The sequence below is a fragment of the Equus asinus genome, chromosome 2 (assembly GCF_041296235.1).
Source record: "Equus asinus isolate D_3611 breed Donkey chromosome 2, EquAss-T2T_v2, whole genome shotgun sequence".
NCBI classification, from domain to species: domain Eukaryota; kingdom Metazoa; phylum Chordata; class Mammalia; order Perissodactyla; family Equidae; genus Equus; species Equus asinus.
In genome coordinates, this window is record NC_091791.1 from 136,423,974 (window position 1) to 136,444,135 (window position 20,162).

At 43.7% G+C, this 20,162-nt stretch overlaps 1 protein-coding gene across 10 annotated transcripts in view; it reads right to left on the minus strand.

Moving 5' to 3' along the window:
- TLN2 (talin 2) overlaps window positions 1-20,162 on the minus strand; it is a 413,145-nt gene that overhangs the window by 118,166 nt on the left and 274,817 nt on the right. For all 10 annotated transcript variants that reach the window (XM_070500486.1, XM_070500480.1, XM_070500476.1 and 7 more), the window contains 9 exons: window positions 19,530-19,738; window positions 18,611-18,709; window positions 14,834-15,001; window positions 13,310-13,604; window positions 10,627-10,793; window positions 7,299-7,427; window positions 6,059-6,172; window positions 3,855-3,968; window positions 1,159-1,293 (listed from right to left, as the gene is read on the minus strand). In XM_070500486.1, the coding sequence (XP_070356587.1) occupies window positions 1,159-1,293; window positions 3,855-3,968; window positions 6,059-6,172; window positions 7,299-7,427; window positions 10,627-10,793; window positions 13,310-13,604; window positions 14,834-15,001; window positions 18,611-18,709; window positions 19,530-19,738 (1,430 nt within the window). The remainder of the gene's footprint in view (window positions 1-1,158; window positions 1,294-3,854; window positions 3,969-6,058; window positions 6,173-7,298; window positions 7,428-10,626; window positions 10,794-13,309; window positions 13,605-14,833; window positions 15,002-18,610; window positions 18,710-19,529; window positions 19,739-20,162) is intronic.

Here is a 20,162-nt window from a genome sequence, read left to right on the forward strand (position 1 = left end):
TGCCCAGGTCACAAAATTAGTGAATGGCAAGGCCAGAATTTGAATGCAGGCAGTCTGATTCAGAGTCTGTACTCCTAACCTTAACACTATATAAGAAAAGATTTAAAGTCCCTCATAGTGTCTTCCTGAACCCAGTGGACAGTCTCGCTTGAGCCCCACTTTGGGACTCGCTGCTCCAGAGCAGCTGTTTCAGGTGGCTGTGTCAAAGACTTGCTGAGGAAACTGGTTAAAATGCAGATGTTCAGGCTCTGTGACCAGAGGTTCTGAGTGGGTTGCTCAGAGGCAAGGACCGGGAACCTGCACGCTAAGAGCCCCCAGGTGACTCCAGGGCAGATGGTCCCTGGACCTCTCTTTGAGAAACACAGCTCAAAATACTCTATTATTGGAGACAATCTAAAGCTCTGGATATTTCTCTTTGGCAGTGGAGTGTACTGTTCATATTAAGAATCCAAGTCAGCTTCTAACCTTCTTCCCTTGCTCATGTATGAATGAGGCTGCTTGTTTCTATAGAGGGATTGTTACAAGGACGAAAAATGAATTCACGCCAGAACTTCATGCTAATACCACATCAAACGGTGTAGTAATGAGGCCCTCTGGTAATTAATAAGCTCCAGAGACAGAAACTCATTAATCCCCAATTCTGTTCTATTGAGGACCTTGTTCAGGTGAAAGCTCCCATGTAAATGTGGAAAGCTTTCAGGGCCAAAAGATAAAATAACCCCTGAAATAGATTTATTGCCTACCTAATTTGTTATTAAGTTCACAAGAAGATACCTGGAAGATATGATCACTTATTCTGGCTCACAATTTACCTGACACCAAGAAACTGATGACTGCCAGTCTCCCCTAAGATTGTGAAATGTAGACCACTGCTTGTCCCAGGGTATGAGAGGAGGGGGAGGCATACAACTTAACCTAGTTTAACAAAATTCATCTGTAACCAGAAGGCAGTAACCAAATCCAGGAGAGAGCGGCTGAACGTGGCAGGAGCCAATCCACATGGGCGTCCTTAATGGTCATGCAAAAAGAATGGACAACTCTGCCAAGAAATATGGCCGGCAGGACTCAGGCCCTGGGTAGCACCCAGGTCACACCAGCAGTAAGGAATTAGCAGCTGTGTTCCTGACAAGCTAACAGCTGGGACAAGGGTCCACTTGCCTTCTGCGAGGCGGTACGCAGCTCTGCCAGGCTGGTGGCGAGGTTCTTGGCACACTGGCTCAGTTGCATGGCTGCAGCCTGGTCGCTCACGGTGGGCACTGCGGCTTTGGCAGAGGACACCATCTTGCTTCCAGGCTGCAGAGAGATGAATGGAAGGTAAGATGGCTCCTGGGCAGCAAGAGTCAGAGAATAGAGACCCAAACAGCAATGCTGTCAATCAGCCAGAACTCAACTTGCCCTAAAACAAGGAACGGCAAAACCATCTAGACTCTCCCCGAAAACTGCCACCCTAACTGAGACACCCTAAGGTAATACTTTCAAGGAATGTTTACAAAAAAAAACAACAAAGGTATGTGTCATTGGGGGAGGGGCAAAATTGGGATAGTGGCTTGAAATTCTCATTTAAAACAGATTTCAAAGAGTTTCTTATTAAATTCTCTTCTTTGTGTTTCTTAGAATAGCTCTTTAATCTGTACTTCAAATATATCCAAAACTATTCAAAAACATATATATTTTAAATACGTGATTCCCCAACTTGGAAAAGATGTATTAAAAAGTGTGCTCCTGGGGGCCGCCCCATAGCATAGTGCTTAAGTTCACATGTTCCACTTTGGCAGCCCAGGATTCACAGGTTTGGAGCCCAGGCACTGACCTACACACCGTCTGTCAAGTCAAGCCATGCTGTGGTGGCATCCCACACACAAAATAGAGGAAGACTGGCACACATGTTAGCTCAGGGCCAATCTTCTTCACCAAAAAAAAAAAAAAAAGTGTGCTCCATGGACTTCTAGTTGTAAATTTATTTCATTATTTTTATCTATTTTAAAAATATTTTTCTTTATATTTACTTATATTTTATTTTATCCATTATTCATTGAATAAATTTAAATTCATTCAACATTCTGGGAGGGCAATTTTACAACATTTATGAAAAAAGTCTAAAATGTATAAACTTTTTGGTTTGTTGATTGCATTTCTATTTATTTCCAACTTTGCCTTACTCTTGTAAAGGTCTGATGTGTCTATAATATCAAAATTAAAAGAACAAAAGAGAGGGGCTGGCCCTGTGGCTTAGTGGTTTAGGTTTGTCAAGTTCCAGTTCGGCCACCCAGGTTCAGATCCCGGGCATGGACCTATACCACTCAACAGCAGCCATGCTGTGGTGGCGACCCATATACAAAATGGAAGAAGATTGACACAGATGTTAGCTCAGGGCAAATCTTCCTCACAACAGAAAAAAAGAACAAAAGACAAAGGAAAGACAAAGGCAGGCACAGAGTGGACCCTGGAACACGTCTACATAGCTCTACCACCATACCCTCTAAGCCTGCCGGCAGCGGAGACAACACAACTGGCTGCAGGCTCTTTAACTACCTAAATGAAATGAGAAATATCCTGTCCGAGCCACAGTTCTCAATGTGCCAAAGAGAAAAATAAGCTGCTTGCAATCCTATTTCTAGGAAACTATCCTAAGGAAATAATTCAAGTGGGTTACAAAGATTTGAGCACACACAAAGACTTTTATCATATCACAGGTTGTTTAAGAGGATAAATAACTGAAAACAACCTGTACGTCCAATGATGGGAGAAGAGCTAAACACAAGAGTACAGCCATATGACAGAATATTATTCAAAATCGTGAATGTTCATAATACGAACGTTAACGTGAAAAACACAGAGCCTATACACAATGAATCCCAATTTAGAAGAATATAGACATACATATGTGTGTAGATAAAATCTGAGGAAATTCATCAACCTTTTCACGTTCTATCTCTGCTTGTTGGAGCTCTGATGCTTGAAAAATTAACCGAATAGTTGTATCACTGGGTCCTGTAACTACTGGTCCTGTAACAACTAGAAAGGGATGAGGAAGAGACCAGCCTAACCACATGCACCGTTTATGAGACACAAGTAGATATCAAGTGCTGAGACAATGGAATATTTCTAGAAGTTAATATTCTTTTTTTCTTTTAAAAGATTTTATTTTTCCTTTTTCTCCCCAAAGCCCCCCAGTACATAGCTGTATATATTTTAGTTGTGGGTCCTTCTAGATGTGGCATGTGGGATGCCGCCTCCACATGGCCTGATGAGCGGTGCCATGTCCACGTCCAGGATTTGAACTGGTGAAACCCTGGGCCGCCGAAGTGGAGCGCGTGAACTTAAATCACTCAGCCATGAGGTTGGCTCCCAAGAAGTTAATATTCTTGTTTTACTTAATTTTCCTTAAAATGAATCGACCTCTCACCCCACAAAGACTGACAATACTTGCTAATTCCACAGTTGCCACAAGAAACCCTCACACCTTTGGAGAAATACGCTCACCATTTCTTGTTTCCCAGGCCACGAATAATAGCATTAGGGACTCTGGAAACCAGGAAACCAAAAGTAACACCTAGTACTGGGCTCTTCATCACAAGTTGCAACTTATTATACGTTTTCTCTCATAGAAGAGAAACAAAGATGATATTCCCAGGAAAAATGGATTATGTGCCTTCTCCCGGGGCTATTTCCCCGCATATTAGCATTTCACTTTGCCAAGCTGAATCTACCTCTCCTGAAACTGCTTCAAGATCTGCTTGCTGCAAAGGCTTTGCTTTGGCTCTGGAATTCGCTAATTCCTCCCCTTAAGGAGAAAGGGCACCCCCTGCTTGGTGGGGAGCTCTGGGTGTGACCAAGGTGAACGCTTGTGTTACCTGGAGGAAGTTCTGGCTGGAGATGATGAGAGCCAGCTGGGCACTGAGGTCTTCTGTTTGGGCTTGGCTCCCTCTGACCCCCTGGACCAGCTGAGGGATGTGATCGGCCACTGCCTACAGGAAGCAAGGAAAATTAAAACTGAGTACACCTAGTATGGTGAATTACCAAAACAGGGTGGAACATGACCCAGGTGATCAATGTTTCTTTGGATGTGCTGTTGCTCCTGGGGATGCCTGTCCTGGACCTTGGATTCACACAGCTCTTTTAGTCAGCTGGGTCCTCTCCAACACTGAATCCTAACACAGTACCTCTGGGTAGTTCTCCCACACCCATTCCACTCTATGGTCCCGAAGCTCCCAATACATTCAACACAAGACGATCCTCCATAACAAGGCCTTAAAAGAATTTCCCCAGTTGCAACTCACACCATCCTGGCTCATGGGGATTGAAAACCCTGAAATCAGAGAACCTATCAATTCACGGGTGGACAAACTCAAGTCATGCGGTCCCATGATCAGAAAAAAGTGAGAGAAGTTCTCAACTACCAGCATCGTTCACCATTTCCATTCCTTACTCTGCAGGAACACACTCTGTTCACCAGCTTTCACGTTGTCATGGCTCCTCATCCTCCATTCAAAGTAGCCCTTCTCATTTCTCAAACCAGAAAACCAATGCCCAGGGTAGGGGAGGGAGGCGCCGCATTCCCGAGGTGAGACCACTTTAAAGTGACCATCTGCCAGCACCTCAGGAGATGGCCTTTTACCCTCTACATCCTCCCATATTTCTCCTCTGTGCCGATACCCCATGTGACCAACCAGACCCTCAGAGTCATAGCACAGTGGCCATCACTGCTGACAAAGGTCCCAAGGGCATCCCACCCTGGTGACATGTATTTTTTCAGGAGCTCACTCCAGCAAAGATTAAAAATATACATTTCCATGAGATTTTCCTCAGGTCCTCTTCAGGACTGCTGGCTCCAATAATTTGGTCCTCACTCCCTTCTGCACCACAACCCGATAAATAGCAAAGCTCTCATTTCCTGACAGTGACACCAGGAGGCTGAGCATCTTCCCAAAAAGTGAAGGAGGGGGTTCACACTGGAGTATTTTCCTGGACACAAGTAGCATGTGCTCCTTGAGAAGGGGAAGTGCTATTTTTCTACCCTTGCTGGCAGCCGAATCGAGGCCCTGATAGGAAACAAACACTCCCTCCCAGCAGGGGCCTGCCTCTGAGAAAAATCCTCTTTTACAGGGAGAGTCCCTAGGACAGGGCCCCGCTGCCTCGGTGAGGTTTTTATCCTAGAGCACACTCGCTCCTCACTGTGGGGCCTCGAGGAACCTGGAATCAGGATTTGGAGGGCTCCGGCTGGTTCCTCTCAGAAGTAAAGCTGCTTCTGAAGGAGAACCTTTCACATGTGGATCGTCTCACAGAAGAGATTTGGAAGAGGAGAGATAGGGCTGTTAGCTCTCACAACCCAAGCCCAAGCAAACAGGCCTCTCCACCCAGCTCCCACTGCTAATTGCAGATACTTGCAGGAGCCTTCAGTCAGACTCACTGCCGACATGGAAGCAACAGACGTACAATTACAATTCGTGTCTGGCACCATTCAGGACTGTTCTAGGGGAGTCAACTCTCTGGGCCTCAGAGAAGGCAACAAAGGTATTTCCTGCACCCTTTGGAGTTCGTTGGCTTCACCTTAGCATCCAGGCCCAGGTCTCAGAAGAACAGGCAACAAGAGAAAGCCCCAAGGCACAACGTCCCCAAGGCCAGAGAGAATGAAATAAATCTGCGAGGTGCAATCAGCACAGAGCAGCAAACCAAGCCTGCCACGGCGAGCCAGACTGGGAGCCAAAGGGAGAAGGGCGCTCTGGAAATTCAATGCTTTGTTACTATTTTCAGAGCCCGAAAATGGCCTCATCTTTGATCCTCCTTGATTTGGTGTCTCGAAAAGAAAGGAAAGAATCTAGACAAAGAAAAGACAATTCTGGAAAAAACATCATACTCTCCTTCCAAACACAGGCCATCTACTTAACAGACAAAAACCAGACACATGAATGTGTGTACACCTGGAACGGGGGAGCCGGAATAAACTGGATTAGAGGCCTGGATGATCGGTCTTAACCGAATTACCAAGGCGCTTGGCGTTCTAACGCTATCAGGGTCATCTAGAGCAGACCTGGCTCTCCGGCAGCCAGAAACTCACCTTGCAGCTCTGGACCAGCTGCTGCTGGGCCGCGGGGTTCTTGTTGGACACGGCCGCGTTCTGGGAGGCAGCGATGGTCTGCGTGGCCGCAGCTGCAGCCTGCTTAGCTGCAACCTGGAGAGGAGAGTGAGAGGAGGTAAGCCAGGGTTCAATGTGCAAACACACACATGCACACGTATATACGTCCCTTTGACTGAAGGGGTGGCACTGGATCGCTGCAGTATGAGAAAGGGAACTCCAGCTACAGACTCCGCCCTTAAATGTCCCTGATGATCCCAACCTAATAAAGCCCTGTTATCTTCATTTGGGTTACATTCTCTGGGACAAGTGATCAAGACAGGCACACTTGAAAGGTTCAAGTTCCGATGTTCATTTGTCTTTCTCAAAAAGACAAGGGACAATTCCAAGACAGTGACGGCACTGATAAGCAGCGCCAAGTTTAAACATTTTAGGGAAAAAACAATTCTCCCACAAGCAGCACAGGCTGCTTACTGGGTCAAACACTGGTGCTCATGACTTTCCTCTCGTCACCCACGGGAAGCCTTGGTTCAGAAGTGCCCCGACTCCCCACAGGGGTACTTAGGTTTATCTTCAAGTCTCCTTCCAAGAACAAGGAGGCCTGTTCTCTCCAGAACCCAGCAGTCTACACACGGAGAGACTCTTCAGACAGGCGGGCTCTCGGCATCTACCCCCCAGATTTTAGTGAAGAATCTCCTGTGGTCATTGCGAGGGGAATCTATTCATTTATATAGGTTGTGCCTATTACTATTTTTTTCCAGAATAAATGTTGAGAAAAATATTTCTTTTTATGCACCTCCATACTTCTCCAGCTGAGCCTGATCCCCATTTCTGGTCTTTCCAAGCCCATATTTTCTACTGGGAGCCCTGAAAGAGTCATTGCCTCCAATAAAATATACACATCTTTTAGCTAACGGTCTTTTCTGAACGTGTTCATCCCGTAACGCCAGAAAAAAAAATCCTGGTTCCTCCTGAAAAAAAATTTGAATTCTAGCCAAGAACATTAAACTCAGAAGAGATTTCGGCTTTCTGAGACCATGAGCTGAAGCAATTTTTCAAACTGTGTCAATGTACCTAAACCATTGTACCTAAACCACTCAACTATATCATTAAACTTGCTTTAGCTTCCTTTACATGGGCACTGCGTTAATTTGATTATTTTTTTCAAATAACTCTATGCAGTCTAAAATGGACATCCTGGAAAAACAGCCTCTTTACTGACCTCCAATCGGTTGACAATTTTTTTCTTAATAGCATTCTGGGCAGCAGCGTTGGTTGCCACCCGGAGACCTTCTGCAGCTTCTCTCAGTCTTTGCTGCTGGTCCTCATTCTCAGGGTTGGCTGCAGCCCCCTGAGAAGGTGAAAACAAAGATTTCAAGAGGTCCAGGGGGCAGCATGCCACAGATATTGCACTCAGGCCTTCAATTTTACTTTTTTCCTATTAATACAAAGTATCCGGAAGACAGCAAAATGCTTCGAGCAATGTCTTCATGATAAAGATGTTTTCTCTCATAACAAAAAGACATCTACCAGGGGATGTTTCAAAACTGCATGGCTAACCAATAGAAATCCAATGGCAATAATTAAACACTTGAGATCATAGCCTTGGCTGTCTATATAAACTAACTCGTGGTCAGAAAGCCATGGTTTAGAGATGTTAGATAAATTTCCCCCGCCCAAATCTCTCAGGGAGAATTTTATCTTAATTGGCATGACAGACACATGTCACTGCTGAAAGATTCTCCCATCCTGTGGCACTGGTAAATGTGAATGGACTAGGATTACAGTAAAAACACACGGGCAGGGGTGGAGGGAGCAGGGGTGATGGGAATGTCATCCAAAATACTGTAAGGATATGCTGTTCAAGACAGACCACGCTGAGAAATTGTGTTCCTAGAGAGCCTGAGTTGCAAACTAAGTCAAAATAGAGCTGGGGCCCTACTGTAACTGAACTAATGAAAGAAACAGATGCCTTTGTCCCCGCAGGGAAAGAGGAAGGCGCTGTGCACAGCCCACAGCCCTTTAACTGTGTTGCTGTAGGTTAAAGTGTCTTAGGACTCCAAGTGGATCTATTCAGATGGGTGGGATTCTGAAGTAGGGAAAGGCTAAAAGTAATATAAGGAGCAGATATAATTTTACTGCACGATAATTCAACAAAGACTGAAAGCTCATCCGGCCTTCCACTCCCACCTGCAATAAATGCAGCAATGAGGAGTTTTGTCACAGGGCCTGGATGTTTTGTGACCAGTGCTTGACGTATACAGACGAATGAGTTTTTTTCCTATGAACACTTTAGGGCAACGATATCTGCTAACGAGGCAGAAAAGACCACGGAAACAAACACATTGATTATCGAAAATCAATTTTCTGAATGTCTGCATTTTCTCATTGGCCAACTTGCCAGATTTACCAGTTTATAAGAACCTATTTCTTTGAACTATTTATAAAAGTTATATGAATTCCTACTGGATGGACAGTTTTAACATCTGTGACAGAAATGTTCTGGCAAGTCTCTTGCATGGAATCTTCTATTCTTTCAGACTTTAATTACTTTCAGTTGTCTTTGATTTTGTGTTTCTAGCAACTAAAAAATTGTATTTTTGCATTTCATGTGTGAAAGGATTGTTTAAGCCACTTTTGTGTTCTTTTGCAAGTTTATGAAAATCATTTTGTTTGTTCTGGCCGTCAGGTTTTTTCCAGCCACTCCTTTATCAATGCCTCAAGTGGCACGCTAGCCTTAACTTTATATTTCGAGCAGCAGGAAACCAACACTTCTGCATTTTACACTGACGTGGGTGTCTGGATCCTTCTTTAGTAATATCTTTTTTTATGATGAAGTGTATTAGATGTGGGATACTAATCTGGGCCTGAAATCTTAGTTACTGACTATGACATGTTTTTTTCTGCACATTAAATATATTCTTTGGAAGTCTAATCATTGTGCATTCTTCAGCTTCCAACAAAATTCAGCAAATTAAATATTGCTATGAAGACAAAGTGACGACCTCTAAAAACGAGTTAAAAGAACTTGCAAAAACACTTATTGCTGTACCATCTAATATAAATAATCACAAATAACAAATACTTCAACAAGTTCTTGGTGACTTGGTACATTCAGTTGTTGGTCTGGGGAGCACTGCATATCTTGAGACAAATGTGCACATTGGTCCTGGCGTGGTCCTGGTTATGTGATAGTAGGTTTAATCTTCGAGTTTTAATTCTCTCATGTTTAAAATAAGGGATGGTTCTTTCCAGTTTATCAAGCATTTTTTGTGAACATGGAGTTTTACTTGAAATAGCTCTGTTTAGACTTGGGGGGGAAGGTAACAAAATTAGTAAAAACTATAAAAAAAATTTACTCTACAAAACTCTAACATATATTTTTGCTAAAATGGATGGTTAACAGAAGAGCTTCTTGGCCGAAACAGGGATCAGGGGAGAGAGGAAGGAAGTTTAAACCATGCCTCTCCTTGGGTTGCTCTTCAGCCCCACCCATGGGTTATTTCTAAGAACTCTCAGCCCCTCAGGTAACATGACAGTGAGTCAGACAGGGAAAGTCTACTCGGTTCACTATATGTCACAATACATTTTAAGTGATGTCATTCCCAAGTTGGTTGAGATACACTACCATTCTGTAGGAGGCCAGGGAGATAGGATAAGGTGTGGGAACGGTTAATGAATCTTAAATGCACAGAAATACATTAAACATGTTACCTTGGGGGTATGAAGTTGAAGGTGACTTTTATTCTTATTTATACTTATCTGCATTTTCTATTAATTCCATAAGAAATCTGTGCTAGTTGCATAATTAAAAAAAAAATAGAAAAATATAGCCTTATCCACTTAAAACAGTTCTTACCTAGCGGTCGGTAGGCATTCGAATTTCCTGTGGAACTTACACCACACATGTGCACAGGTTCCACCCGTGACCTGGTGAACCAGGATCTTTGGGGGTGGAACTGCGGCATGTGCTTTTAATGTTTCGTAGGGGGCTCTAAAATAGAGCCCTGGGTTAAGAATCACTGGCTTTTAGAAGCATTATGATATAAAACTGCCGTGAAAAGCACCAAGCTCACTCTTCACTCTTTTCTCAAACTCTAATATTTAAAACTACTGAGATTTGAAGAACAGTGAAACAGGAAGCAGAATCTTGATAGGAGTTTAGGTGAGAAGTCAAATAGAGGGCAAAGTAACATTAATGCTGCAGGAAGAAAGCAGCTGTAAGTGAATATACTGTTGAAAATCTCAAGTTTAAATTAATCACCATTTTCAATACAGCCAAAAGTGACGAGCCAAAGGAAAGGAGCACTCGCTGAGCAGGGACTCTGTTGTCTTCAGCTGAGTCAGCACCACTTCCCTCAAGGGGTTCATTCATCCATTCCATGACCTTCTTCTTTCCCAAGCCAACGAGGTTAAATGTTACAAAGCTGTATAGGTTTTATACGAACAAAAATGTGTACTCGGCTGACCATTCTCTATCTTGAAGGTCCCTTCCAAATCCTAACTCTTAATGATGGTCACTTATCCATCTAACAAATCCGACGTAATACCTTTGCAGCTTCCACCATGCGAGCAGTGGAGTCGGCCAGGAGTTTTGCTGCTGCCAGGAGCTTCTTTGAATTCTCCATGTCGATTTCAGCTTCTGCGTCTGACCTCATGGCGTTGACGAGGTCTGAGGTGGCCTGGGCCAGGACCCGGGCCTGGCGCACCATTTCACCTGGAGGACAGGAGTGAGGATGCAATCTTTCTGTCTGCTTTCTAAACTCAGGGGAAACCTAGGAGGCAGCAGGGTCTTGTCTTTACTCCTCTAGCAAGAGGGACAGAGACAAGCGAGCCTTCATGCTCCATTGCTAAGCAATGCAGCCGAGTTAGACGTAGAACTGAAAATATTCCCTGTGGCTGCCAGGACTGCACGCCCCAAACACATCCGCATTCAATCTTTATGAGGGAGAAATATGACACAAAAGTAACCAAAGAGGAGCTCTTTATAAAGAGAAGGCAGGCAACAAAATTATGGGGATGTATTAGGTGCATTTACTTTTAGTAAATATTTATTTAGAAAATATTATTTACCTCACTTTAAGAACTTACACAAAAGTTTCTATAATAAATTCTTTGCATAACGGGCATAGAAAAATTATTTTAAAAATTTTGAATGAATTTGTATGCCACTTAACACCAGATGAGTAGTATCACATAATCCACTATATTTGGATCATTTGGCTCTTGCTGATAGGAAGCACAGAGCCCAGTTTCATGCTCAAATGCTAAAGTTTGCCTTGGCCCAGTTTTCCTGTCAATTCTCTTTGCTCACCCTCTTCCCCCCAGCACTGGTTTGGATCTTGCTATTTGTAATTGTTTGGTTTTATTGTACCATGATTTTATTGAAATCTATTTCTACTTCCTTTTGGAACTGGGAGGGGTGTAACAGTCGACATTAAAAATAAAACCACTCAAATGTAACGGATTTCTTCCTGTCCCAAAGCTCATTTGAGAAGAAGGCCAAACCATGGTAACATTAAGAGGGGAATAAAAGTTTTCATAAAAATCAAAATGTGCTGAATTCAAGGTATCCTGTATTGGATTCTGGGACAGTGAAAGGACATCGGCAGAGAGAAACTGGAAAAATCTGAATAATGTCTGTAGTTCAGTTAACAGTAATGTACCTGTGCTACTCTGCTAGTTCTGACAAATGCGCCATGGTTTAGTGAAGATGTTACAAATGAAACTGGCAAGAGTATTTGAGAACCCTCTGTATTACCTCTGAAGCTTCTCTGTAAATCTAAAAGTATTCTAAAATAAAATGTTTATTTTAAAAAACCAAAAAAACCCACAAAAGAACATCATCAAAAAGTCATTTAAGGAGGCTACAGGAAAAGCACAAGGTAATTTTCTTTAAAAAAATACTTATAATACAGTATTGCTCTGTGCTGACAAGGAAGTAGAAAAACAAACTACTGGTAGTGTTGCAAATTACAGAAATTTCCTGGAGAGAAATTTCATGGACACATTTTCTAAAAAATGTTCAAATCTATTGGCTCAGAAATTCCATCGATAGGAATTTACCCTACATATATCCCCCAAAGTAAACCAAGATATTTTTACAAGAATGATTACTGCAGTATTATTTTTTGTAAAAGCAAAACAAACTATCAAATGAAAAAACTTGGAAGCCACCTAAATGTCCATTAAAAGATAATTGGTTAAGTAAATGATGATGCATCCACTGAATGGAATATTAAGCTGCTATTAAAAAGATTAATGTATAGGTCAACTTGAAAAGTCTCTAAGATATTTTAAGTGAAGAAGGTTGCAAAAGAGTATGTATAATGCAATTCCATTTGTTTAAAAAGAAAGAGGGTATTACATACATACATACATGACTAGGTATATTGAAAATTTCTGGACAGGTAAAACAAACTGGTCAGTTCTGGAGATTCACATGGGATAGTGACAGGCTACGTCTGGGGAGACTTACTTTTCAACTAACACTTGGGTGCATTGTATATATTTTTTTAATTTTCTGTATATCATGATGTTTAACATCTTAAAAATGTCTTCCTGGCTGGAGAGAGAGTGCCCTTCCCAGGGCTAACCAATTCTTAGAGAAAGCACATGGTCCAGCCAGGAGCATGCCTTTGACATGCAAACTAACCACCACACAGCCACACCTCCTATGGCCAGTACATCCCAGGAGACAATACATTCCTGTGCCTCAATCATCCCAGGGCAGATACCAGGCAACAAGGAATCACCCCTATAGCGTAGAGCCTGCTGAATCACCCAAACTAGCCAGTCCTAAGCTGTTCACCCTGCCCTGCCTTACCTTTCCCATGGAAATCCCAATAAAAGCCATGGCCTAAGCTCCCTCCTCACTCCTGTCTTCTGCAACCTGACCCAAACCTGAGGCTTTCCCTGTGACACTGCATGGCATGTGGTGCCCCCCTCTGGGACCTGGGAGTATGATAAACTTCTTCCTTCCAGGCCTCTATTCTCCTCTCCTTCTGTGGCTGCACCGACTTTACCATACCATACCCAACATGGGCTTTCTTAGGACAAAAGAGATTTACTGAGTTTTCCATCTTTTGCCCAACCTCAGTGAGGAACACTTGACTGAGTCTGATGAGAGCTTGCCCTTGAGGCACCCAGGCAGCCATCCCACCTTTCTTACTCACGATCATCACCATCAGGGAACTCCAAACCGACCTGCCCACCCATAGCCCAGCCCCTCACCAGCATCGCCCATGGAGCTGAAGATGCTCTCGGTGACACACATGATGGTGTCGGTGGCCTGGTCGTAGCGGCCGATGGGCTCGCCTCGGCTGGCAAATTGTCGCACATGCTGCAGGAGATCGTGCAGGGCCTGGCTGACTACGCTGGCTGCTGCGCTGACCTGCTTCAGCAGCTCACTGTCGTCGGTGGCTGCCTGGCAGGCGCGGACGCAGTTCTCCACTGAGCGGTCCACGAGCTTTCCGGCTTCAATCAGCTGCTCCTGGCACACAGGGGAGCTGATGGTAGGGCTCACCACCTGAAGAGAGACAGGGGCAGGTCTAGGGCACTGTGGGTCAGCTCCTGGTCCCCAGTGTGCACTAGCATTTCCACCAAGTCCCAGGCTCTGGGTCTCAGGTCCTTACCTATAGGACCAAGGATTCAACTAAACCATTGCTGAGCTTTCTCATACTTCACTAGTTCACTTTATCTGTGACTTTAAATGCCTGCTAATTTTTATCTTTATTAGCGATACATAATCTATACCACTGACTACTTCTATAGATAGAAATTACCAATATTTATCAATTATACCTGCTCCTTTTAGGAACCTCTGAATTGAGTCTTCCGAGCTGAGATAAAAAGACTACCTAAAAGAATTGTATTTCTTTTTCCAGAGACACCTGGAATTCCGCCTCACAACACTTTAAAGAACAGAGGGATTCTGTCAGTTATCTGGATACTAGAAGGGTGAACAGGCAAAGCAGGAGGGAGACCATCGAGGACACCTCCGACTGATGCTGCAGATCCTACCAGAGGATGGGAAATGCCAGGCTGGGCCAGGTCAGGGATCTGTAAAATATGTTATGACATGAAGTTGAGGAATGGACACCTCCCATCTTCTGCTGCATCATCGCAGTGACGATGCACATGGTAGACTGGAAAGGGTATTTCAAGTCAGACAGGCCTGAGTTAAAACCAGTTCTGCCACATACTACTTCTGTGGCCTTAAGCTACTTACTAACATCTAGGGGCCTCTATTTCCTCCAGGAAACTGGGGATGATGGTGCTTAGTGAGGCGAAGTTTGACACACAGAGTGTGCACGTCCTAACTGGCAACAGTGAACTTCATCCTCATTACCCTCACTCTAACACTGTACAGGGTAGAAAGGGCACCCCCAAAATTCTGCACGTTATTTCTGAGCTCATTTATAATGCTGTATGGCACAACGCAAGGACCCTTTGTGTGCAGGTGTAGATAAGACATATTGAGAAGTCTAAAGGGGAAACATGGCGATTTGCATTTAGCAATGGCAATTAGACACAGGGAAGTATCATGCCTGAGGACTTGAGCAAAGAACAAATGATCAAAGCAGAATTGGCAGTTATGCTAGAATCCTGCTGTGTCACCTAAAAGAGGAGGCCTGAAGCAAGCTCTAAGTCTCAGACAATTTTAATAAATTCTGCCCCTGCTTCCCTCCAATGACTGGAGGCAGATAAGAGCATGTGATGCTTTGGAGAAAGGGCTGGGGGTGCCAGCTGGCTTACCTTGGCACATGCCACAAGCTGGGAGGTGGAGAGGGCACACTGGGTGGCAGCAGCAATCACTCTGTTCTGTAGGACTGTGTCTTCAGCCACTTGGGCAACATTCTTCGCCTTTAGTACCAACATGGCGGCGGCATTGGCAACGGCTTTGGCCAAACTCATTAAAACGTCCTAAGAAAGGGGAATTAAAAAACAGTCATTTATTTTTTTCCTGATCACCCTTCACAGCCTAAAAATAAAATGTGGTGTCCACTTAAACATTTTACTAAAATTCCATCTGGCCTTTTTCCTTCAGTACTTAATAATATTTTTTCTACTTATTTTTCTGAAATGTTAACTTATCCTTAGAGCTAATTAGAGAAGGAGACTCATATCCTAATAACATAGTCTTCTATAGATTCATCAAGCAGCAAAGATTTAAATCTAAAATAGGTTAATTTGAGGGAATGGTTTTTATCATAACCACTTATTCACATTCATGCACTTATCTAAGACTAAGAGCCTTGATCACATCTCTTGAATATGTGTTCGATGTGGTGGATCAGAAGCTGAAAATACATCCAGATGCCACAAATACTTTGTGCTGTAGGAAGGATAGAATTCATGGCCTCCAAGTCATCATGCTTCACCGTAACATGAAACTTTATCTTTTGGATTTCTCCTTCACACAAGGATCTAAGTTAACAGAAAATTAGCTGTATCTCTGCCTCCAGAGGGCAACATTGGATGCGCACAGACAACACCTACGGCTCAATATTCTCAGTGTTCTGTAGCCTTCTGGATAGACATTAAATTATTATGAAAGGTGGAAAGGGAGCCTACATAAACAAACTAGCTACAAGTTGACCTCAATAAAGATGCAAGGGGCTCTGAGCCTTCAGAGGTCACTTTATGCTTCGACTCCATAAATAGGCATTCTGCCTGCAGGATGGAGACTCCTTGACTGAACCCACCAGATTTGTCACTTGTCTGTGTGACCTGAAGAACAACCACTGTTACATTTAATTTACTTCTTGGCTTTTAATATTGAAGGCAGTTTATTTGGTTTGGAAATGTCTTCCCAAACAGATGAGCCATTTTTATTTTGAACCAACATGTCAAAGCTTTCTCCCAGAGGAAATGCGGTCAGAAGTCTTTATTAATTCATCAGATAATGAAAAGTACTTTTGATTCTGAATGTGAAGGGCACCCACAAGTCTCTACACCAAGATATTTTATGAGAAGCTATATTAGAAAGAGTGTTCATCCTGCAGAGTTTTACACAGAGCAAAGACTATATGGTATCCAGGCAAATCAGAAACCCCAGAATCAGCCAAGAAAGCAGATTTTCAAATGGACAAAAATGAAGCAGTCTTACAGCAACGGTTTAGTCCAGGCTCTTTTTGGTTTCTGATGTTTACTGGATATTCAAGGAAATACCAAAGCTTGCGGTGCTAAAAGTGGAAGATGCCTTTGGAATCTGACTGGCACTTGTCTGTCACACAACTTTTAGAAACTGCTCCCAACATAGCCTACAAACTTATAGTTCTTGGACACCTACCTCAATGCTCGGTGAAAATATAACTTGAATGTCACAAATTATTAACAAGATTTTAAAAAATAACTTTCTAAAACAGGTCATAGTATTCCTTCACTTGATGTGAATCCATTTTTAAAAAAAATAGGGATCAAGATTTGGTCATGTAGACTCGTGGTTGTTCTAAAGGGCTTTGTTAGACTCATTTAAAGAAATCCTGTTCCTCCTATTAATTTTGTCCAAAAAAAATACAGTTTGTAAAAGAACGTGATACTACAGCTATAGCTGCTGACAAGGCCTTTGTCAAACTTTTCAACAAGACCACTATTATGTAGGCCGTGTAAAATAAATCTTTGTTAACTCTGGGAACATGCAGTACATTGAGAACCCAAGAAAAGCTCTGAGATAGGATCTCAAGAATCAGAAAAATAGAGAGTAAGAAATCCAATGTCAGTAAGCCAGGGGCTACCCATAACTGGAGGAGGTTGCAGGATCACGTTACTGTACTCGTGTGTACCCAGAGACCTTACAGAACCAGAACATGTTCAAGTCAGGCCGTTCCCTGGTAAGAAAGCCTCTGCAGGACCACGCCCTGAACCCGAAACCTGCTTCCCTAGCATGTCTGAATAGAAACAAACAACAGGAAACAGAGTTTGCATTTACACACCATGAAAACAGTCTGCCAAAGGAAAAAAAAAGGCAAAGTCTTCAGAAATACAAGGATGCCTGAGATGTCTTAAGGAAGTACTGTGACTTTCCCCTCGACCTTTCCAAACGCTCTGGGGAAAGCAACGATATTTTCGAGGAAAGTAAGCTGACCACTTCAAAAGAATTAAGCCTAGTAAACCAACAACTGAATCTCACATTTACCCAATTCCTAAGTAGGTACCTGCCTACAAAGAATTACCTGCTGGAATACAAAAAGCAAAGGCCAAGACAGGATGGGACTAACAGGACATCCAGGTGGGGACACAAGTAGCTTGGATTTAGTAGGATATATTTATATGGTTTGCAATTAATTCTATTTACAGTTAAGATATTTCTGACCATCCCAGCATAGAAATGGCTTCCAGGAATATTCCTACCACATGTTATGGGTCTCGCCCTCCGTCAGGACATGACTGTTCAAGCACTGAATGTCTTATTGCATTGCACGATATGAATGAGTGCTATGGCCCCAGCACCACAGGGTGTGGAAAGTGGAGGAGAAACAAATGCATTAATGGTTGAAGGTGCATGTTTCATGTACAACATCATCTATGATCATGCCTTAGTGTAACTGATGTATCTTGTGTTGATGAAGTTTGGTAGTTCTCAACAAAATGGCATGCAAAATTGCCACCCAGGAAGCCAGAACTTGAATGCTAGAGGAAAGCTGAATGATCTTTTTATTCTGAAATCTACAGAATTCCCAAACAGTTAACTTGACACAGGATTTGGAAAATGGCATCCTCCAGAGAACCTGGGCTCAAACTGTAGCAGTTTAATTAGAATGCGCTTATAAATTACTTGCAAAATTAAGACTTAAGAGGAGGAGGAAGAGGAATGAAGGGCATCTGTTCACAAGCATATAAAAAGAGAAGTTCATCTTAGCCAGAAGCTCCCAACAGCAGGCCTCTGCAGCTCATCCGTGGTGGCTGGGAACAGAGGCAGGCAAGTCGGGATCTTGTCTGACCAGGCAATGCATCAAGCCAGCTGCAAACAGTGGCTATAGCTGTTCACCTGAGGACAAATAGCACCTATCCTTGGTATTGAAAAAGAAGGGTGACAAGAAAAGACTGTACCACTCTTGTGATTTGGGATATGACACAGACAAGAGAACCACCTCCGAATGCAAAGGAAAGCCCATGGAAGTTTTCACTCTTACATGTGGACTCTAGAATGACCCAATTAAAAACTGCCCCCAAACAGACAAAATGAGATTGGCTATGAGTTGATACTTGCAGGGGTTGGATGGTAGATACAAGAGGGTTCATGATATTATTCCCTCCACTTTTGTGTTTAAAGAATGTCCAGCATATTGACCAGTGAGACCAGCTAAAAAAGTGCTTGATAATGATGATGCATGATGTAAGTGACATGAGTTTTTCAGTTAAAAAAATTTTTTTTAATTAACACATGAAGACCACACCCCCAAGATAATCCACCTCAATCTCATTCTTGACAGCGAAAGGAATATTTTGCTTTTTCATTACGTTCTCCCTGATTGGATCTAGACCATCACTGAGACTCCTTTCCAAGAACATGGGCTGCAAATATCTTACTTGGAATCGCTCATCGGTCTCATTCTCTCCGATCTGTCTCAGAAGATCCCCACTGGCTTGTCCAATGCTCCCAGCAGCAGTCAAAACTGTCTGTCGAGGCTGTGAACAAAGAACACACATTGGTTGGAAAGAAAACGCATTTCTTCACAGTGCCGTCAGACACGGCAGTGCAGGAAGAGGACTTCTGTGGGATCAGCTCTTCCTACACGTAAATGAGAGTCTTGGACTATGAGTAAGACAGGAGACGTAAACATCCTGGTGAAATTTGTGCAAGGAAATGCCTGACGTCTCACAAACCAGCAATAGGTGGATAGATTTGAAATGTTCAGGTCAGCCCCGTGGCCGAGTGGTTAAGTTTGCGCGCTCTGCTGCGGCAGCCCAGGGTTTCGCTGGTTCGGATCCTGGGCGCGGACATGGCACTGCTCATCAGGCCACGGTGAGGCAGTATCCCACATGCCACAACTAGAGGGACCTGCAACTAAGATATACAACTATGTACGGGGGAGGTTTGGGGAGATAAAGCAGAAAAAAAAAAAAAAAAAAAAAGAAATGTTCGATTAGTGAGTCTTGTTCAGCCAGTAGGAAGGTGATATGCACTTTATGGAAATTAGGGTGCAAACTTGTATCCTGTTTAAATGTGTATTTGTCACGTGTGTTCATTTCTGAGGTTGCATCTAATCAAACACGCTAGTGGGGTGAGGGGGAAAGGGGGAGATGGGAGGCTTCCTACTAAGAGCTCACCCAGTCCCAAAGGTTGAGCTATAGCTTGTGTGTCCAGTTCAACAACTCCAAACCCTACAGTGTGGTAGCATGCCCCATCAGGATGGAAGGAATGGCACAGGGAACAAGAACCCCATGGTATCCAAAGGCTGCATCTGTCTCATCAGAACCTGAGTACCTGCTTGCCCCCAGAGCTCACCTCTCCGGAAGTAGGCTGCACAGCTTTCAGCAAGTCCGACACTGCCCCAGCGAGGGTCCTTGCAGCTCTGAGCAAGTCTTCCCCACTGCCCACCTCATCATCCATGAGGGCTGCTAACAGCTTCACGCCCTTGGACATCTCCGTCAGGTTGGAAGAAATGGTGGTAATTGCACATCCCACAGCTGTGTAGTCGGTGTCTGCAGGGTCACCTGGGACAGAGAAGGAGAAACCTCACCACAGGATGGCAGTGAAGGGTGAGGACAGCCCAGATTGTCAGGAGGTAAGTGGCCACATTGTAGCAGCTCATCACCCACCAGCCTGCAGGAGTCGGACACAGGTGAAGCCTGTGCACAGTGGGATGGATGGCTCCCTGTCCCAAACGGCTGCTCTTCACAAGGTCCGTTCACCCGGAGACCTCATTCACTGAAACACTCAGCATGAACACCTTTCAAATTCCAAAGGAAGTCTCAGCATCTCACGGCCCCTTTCACTAGGCCCCTGTCTGCAGTTTGGAGGGGTCACCTCTGCTCCTGGAACACTGAAAAGCTCCACGGGGAAGCCAAGATGTTTCCTGGCTCTCATTTGACAGTGCAAGGCGGGGAGTCATGCTACGCCAGGAGACTAGTGCTGGAC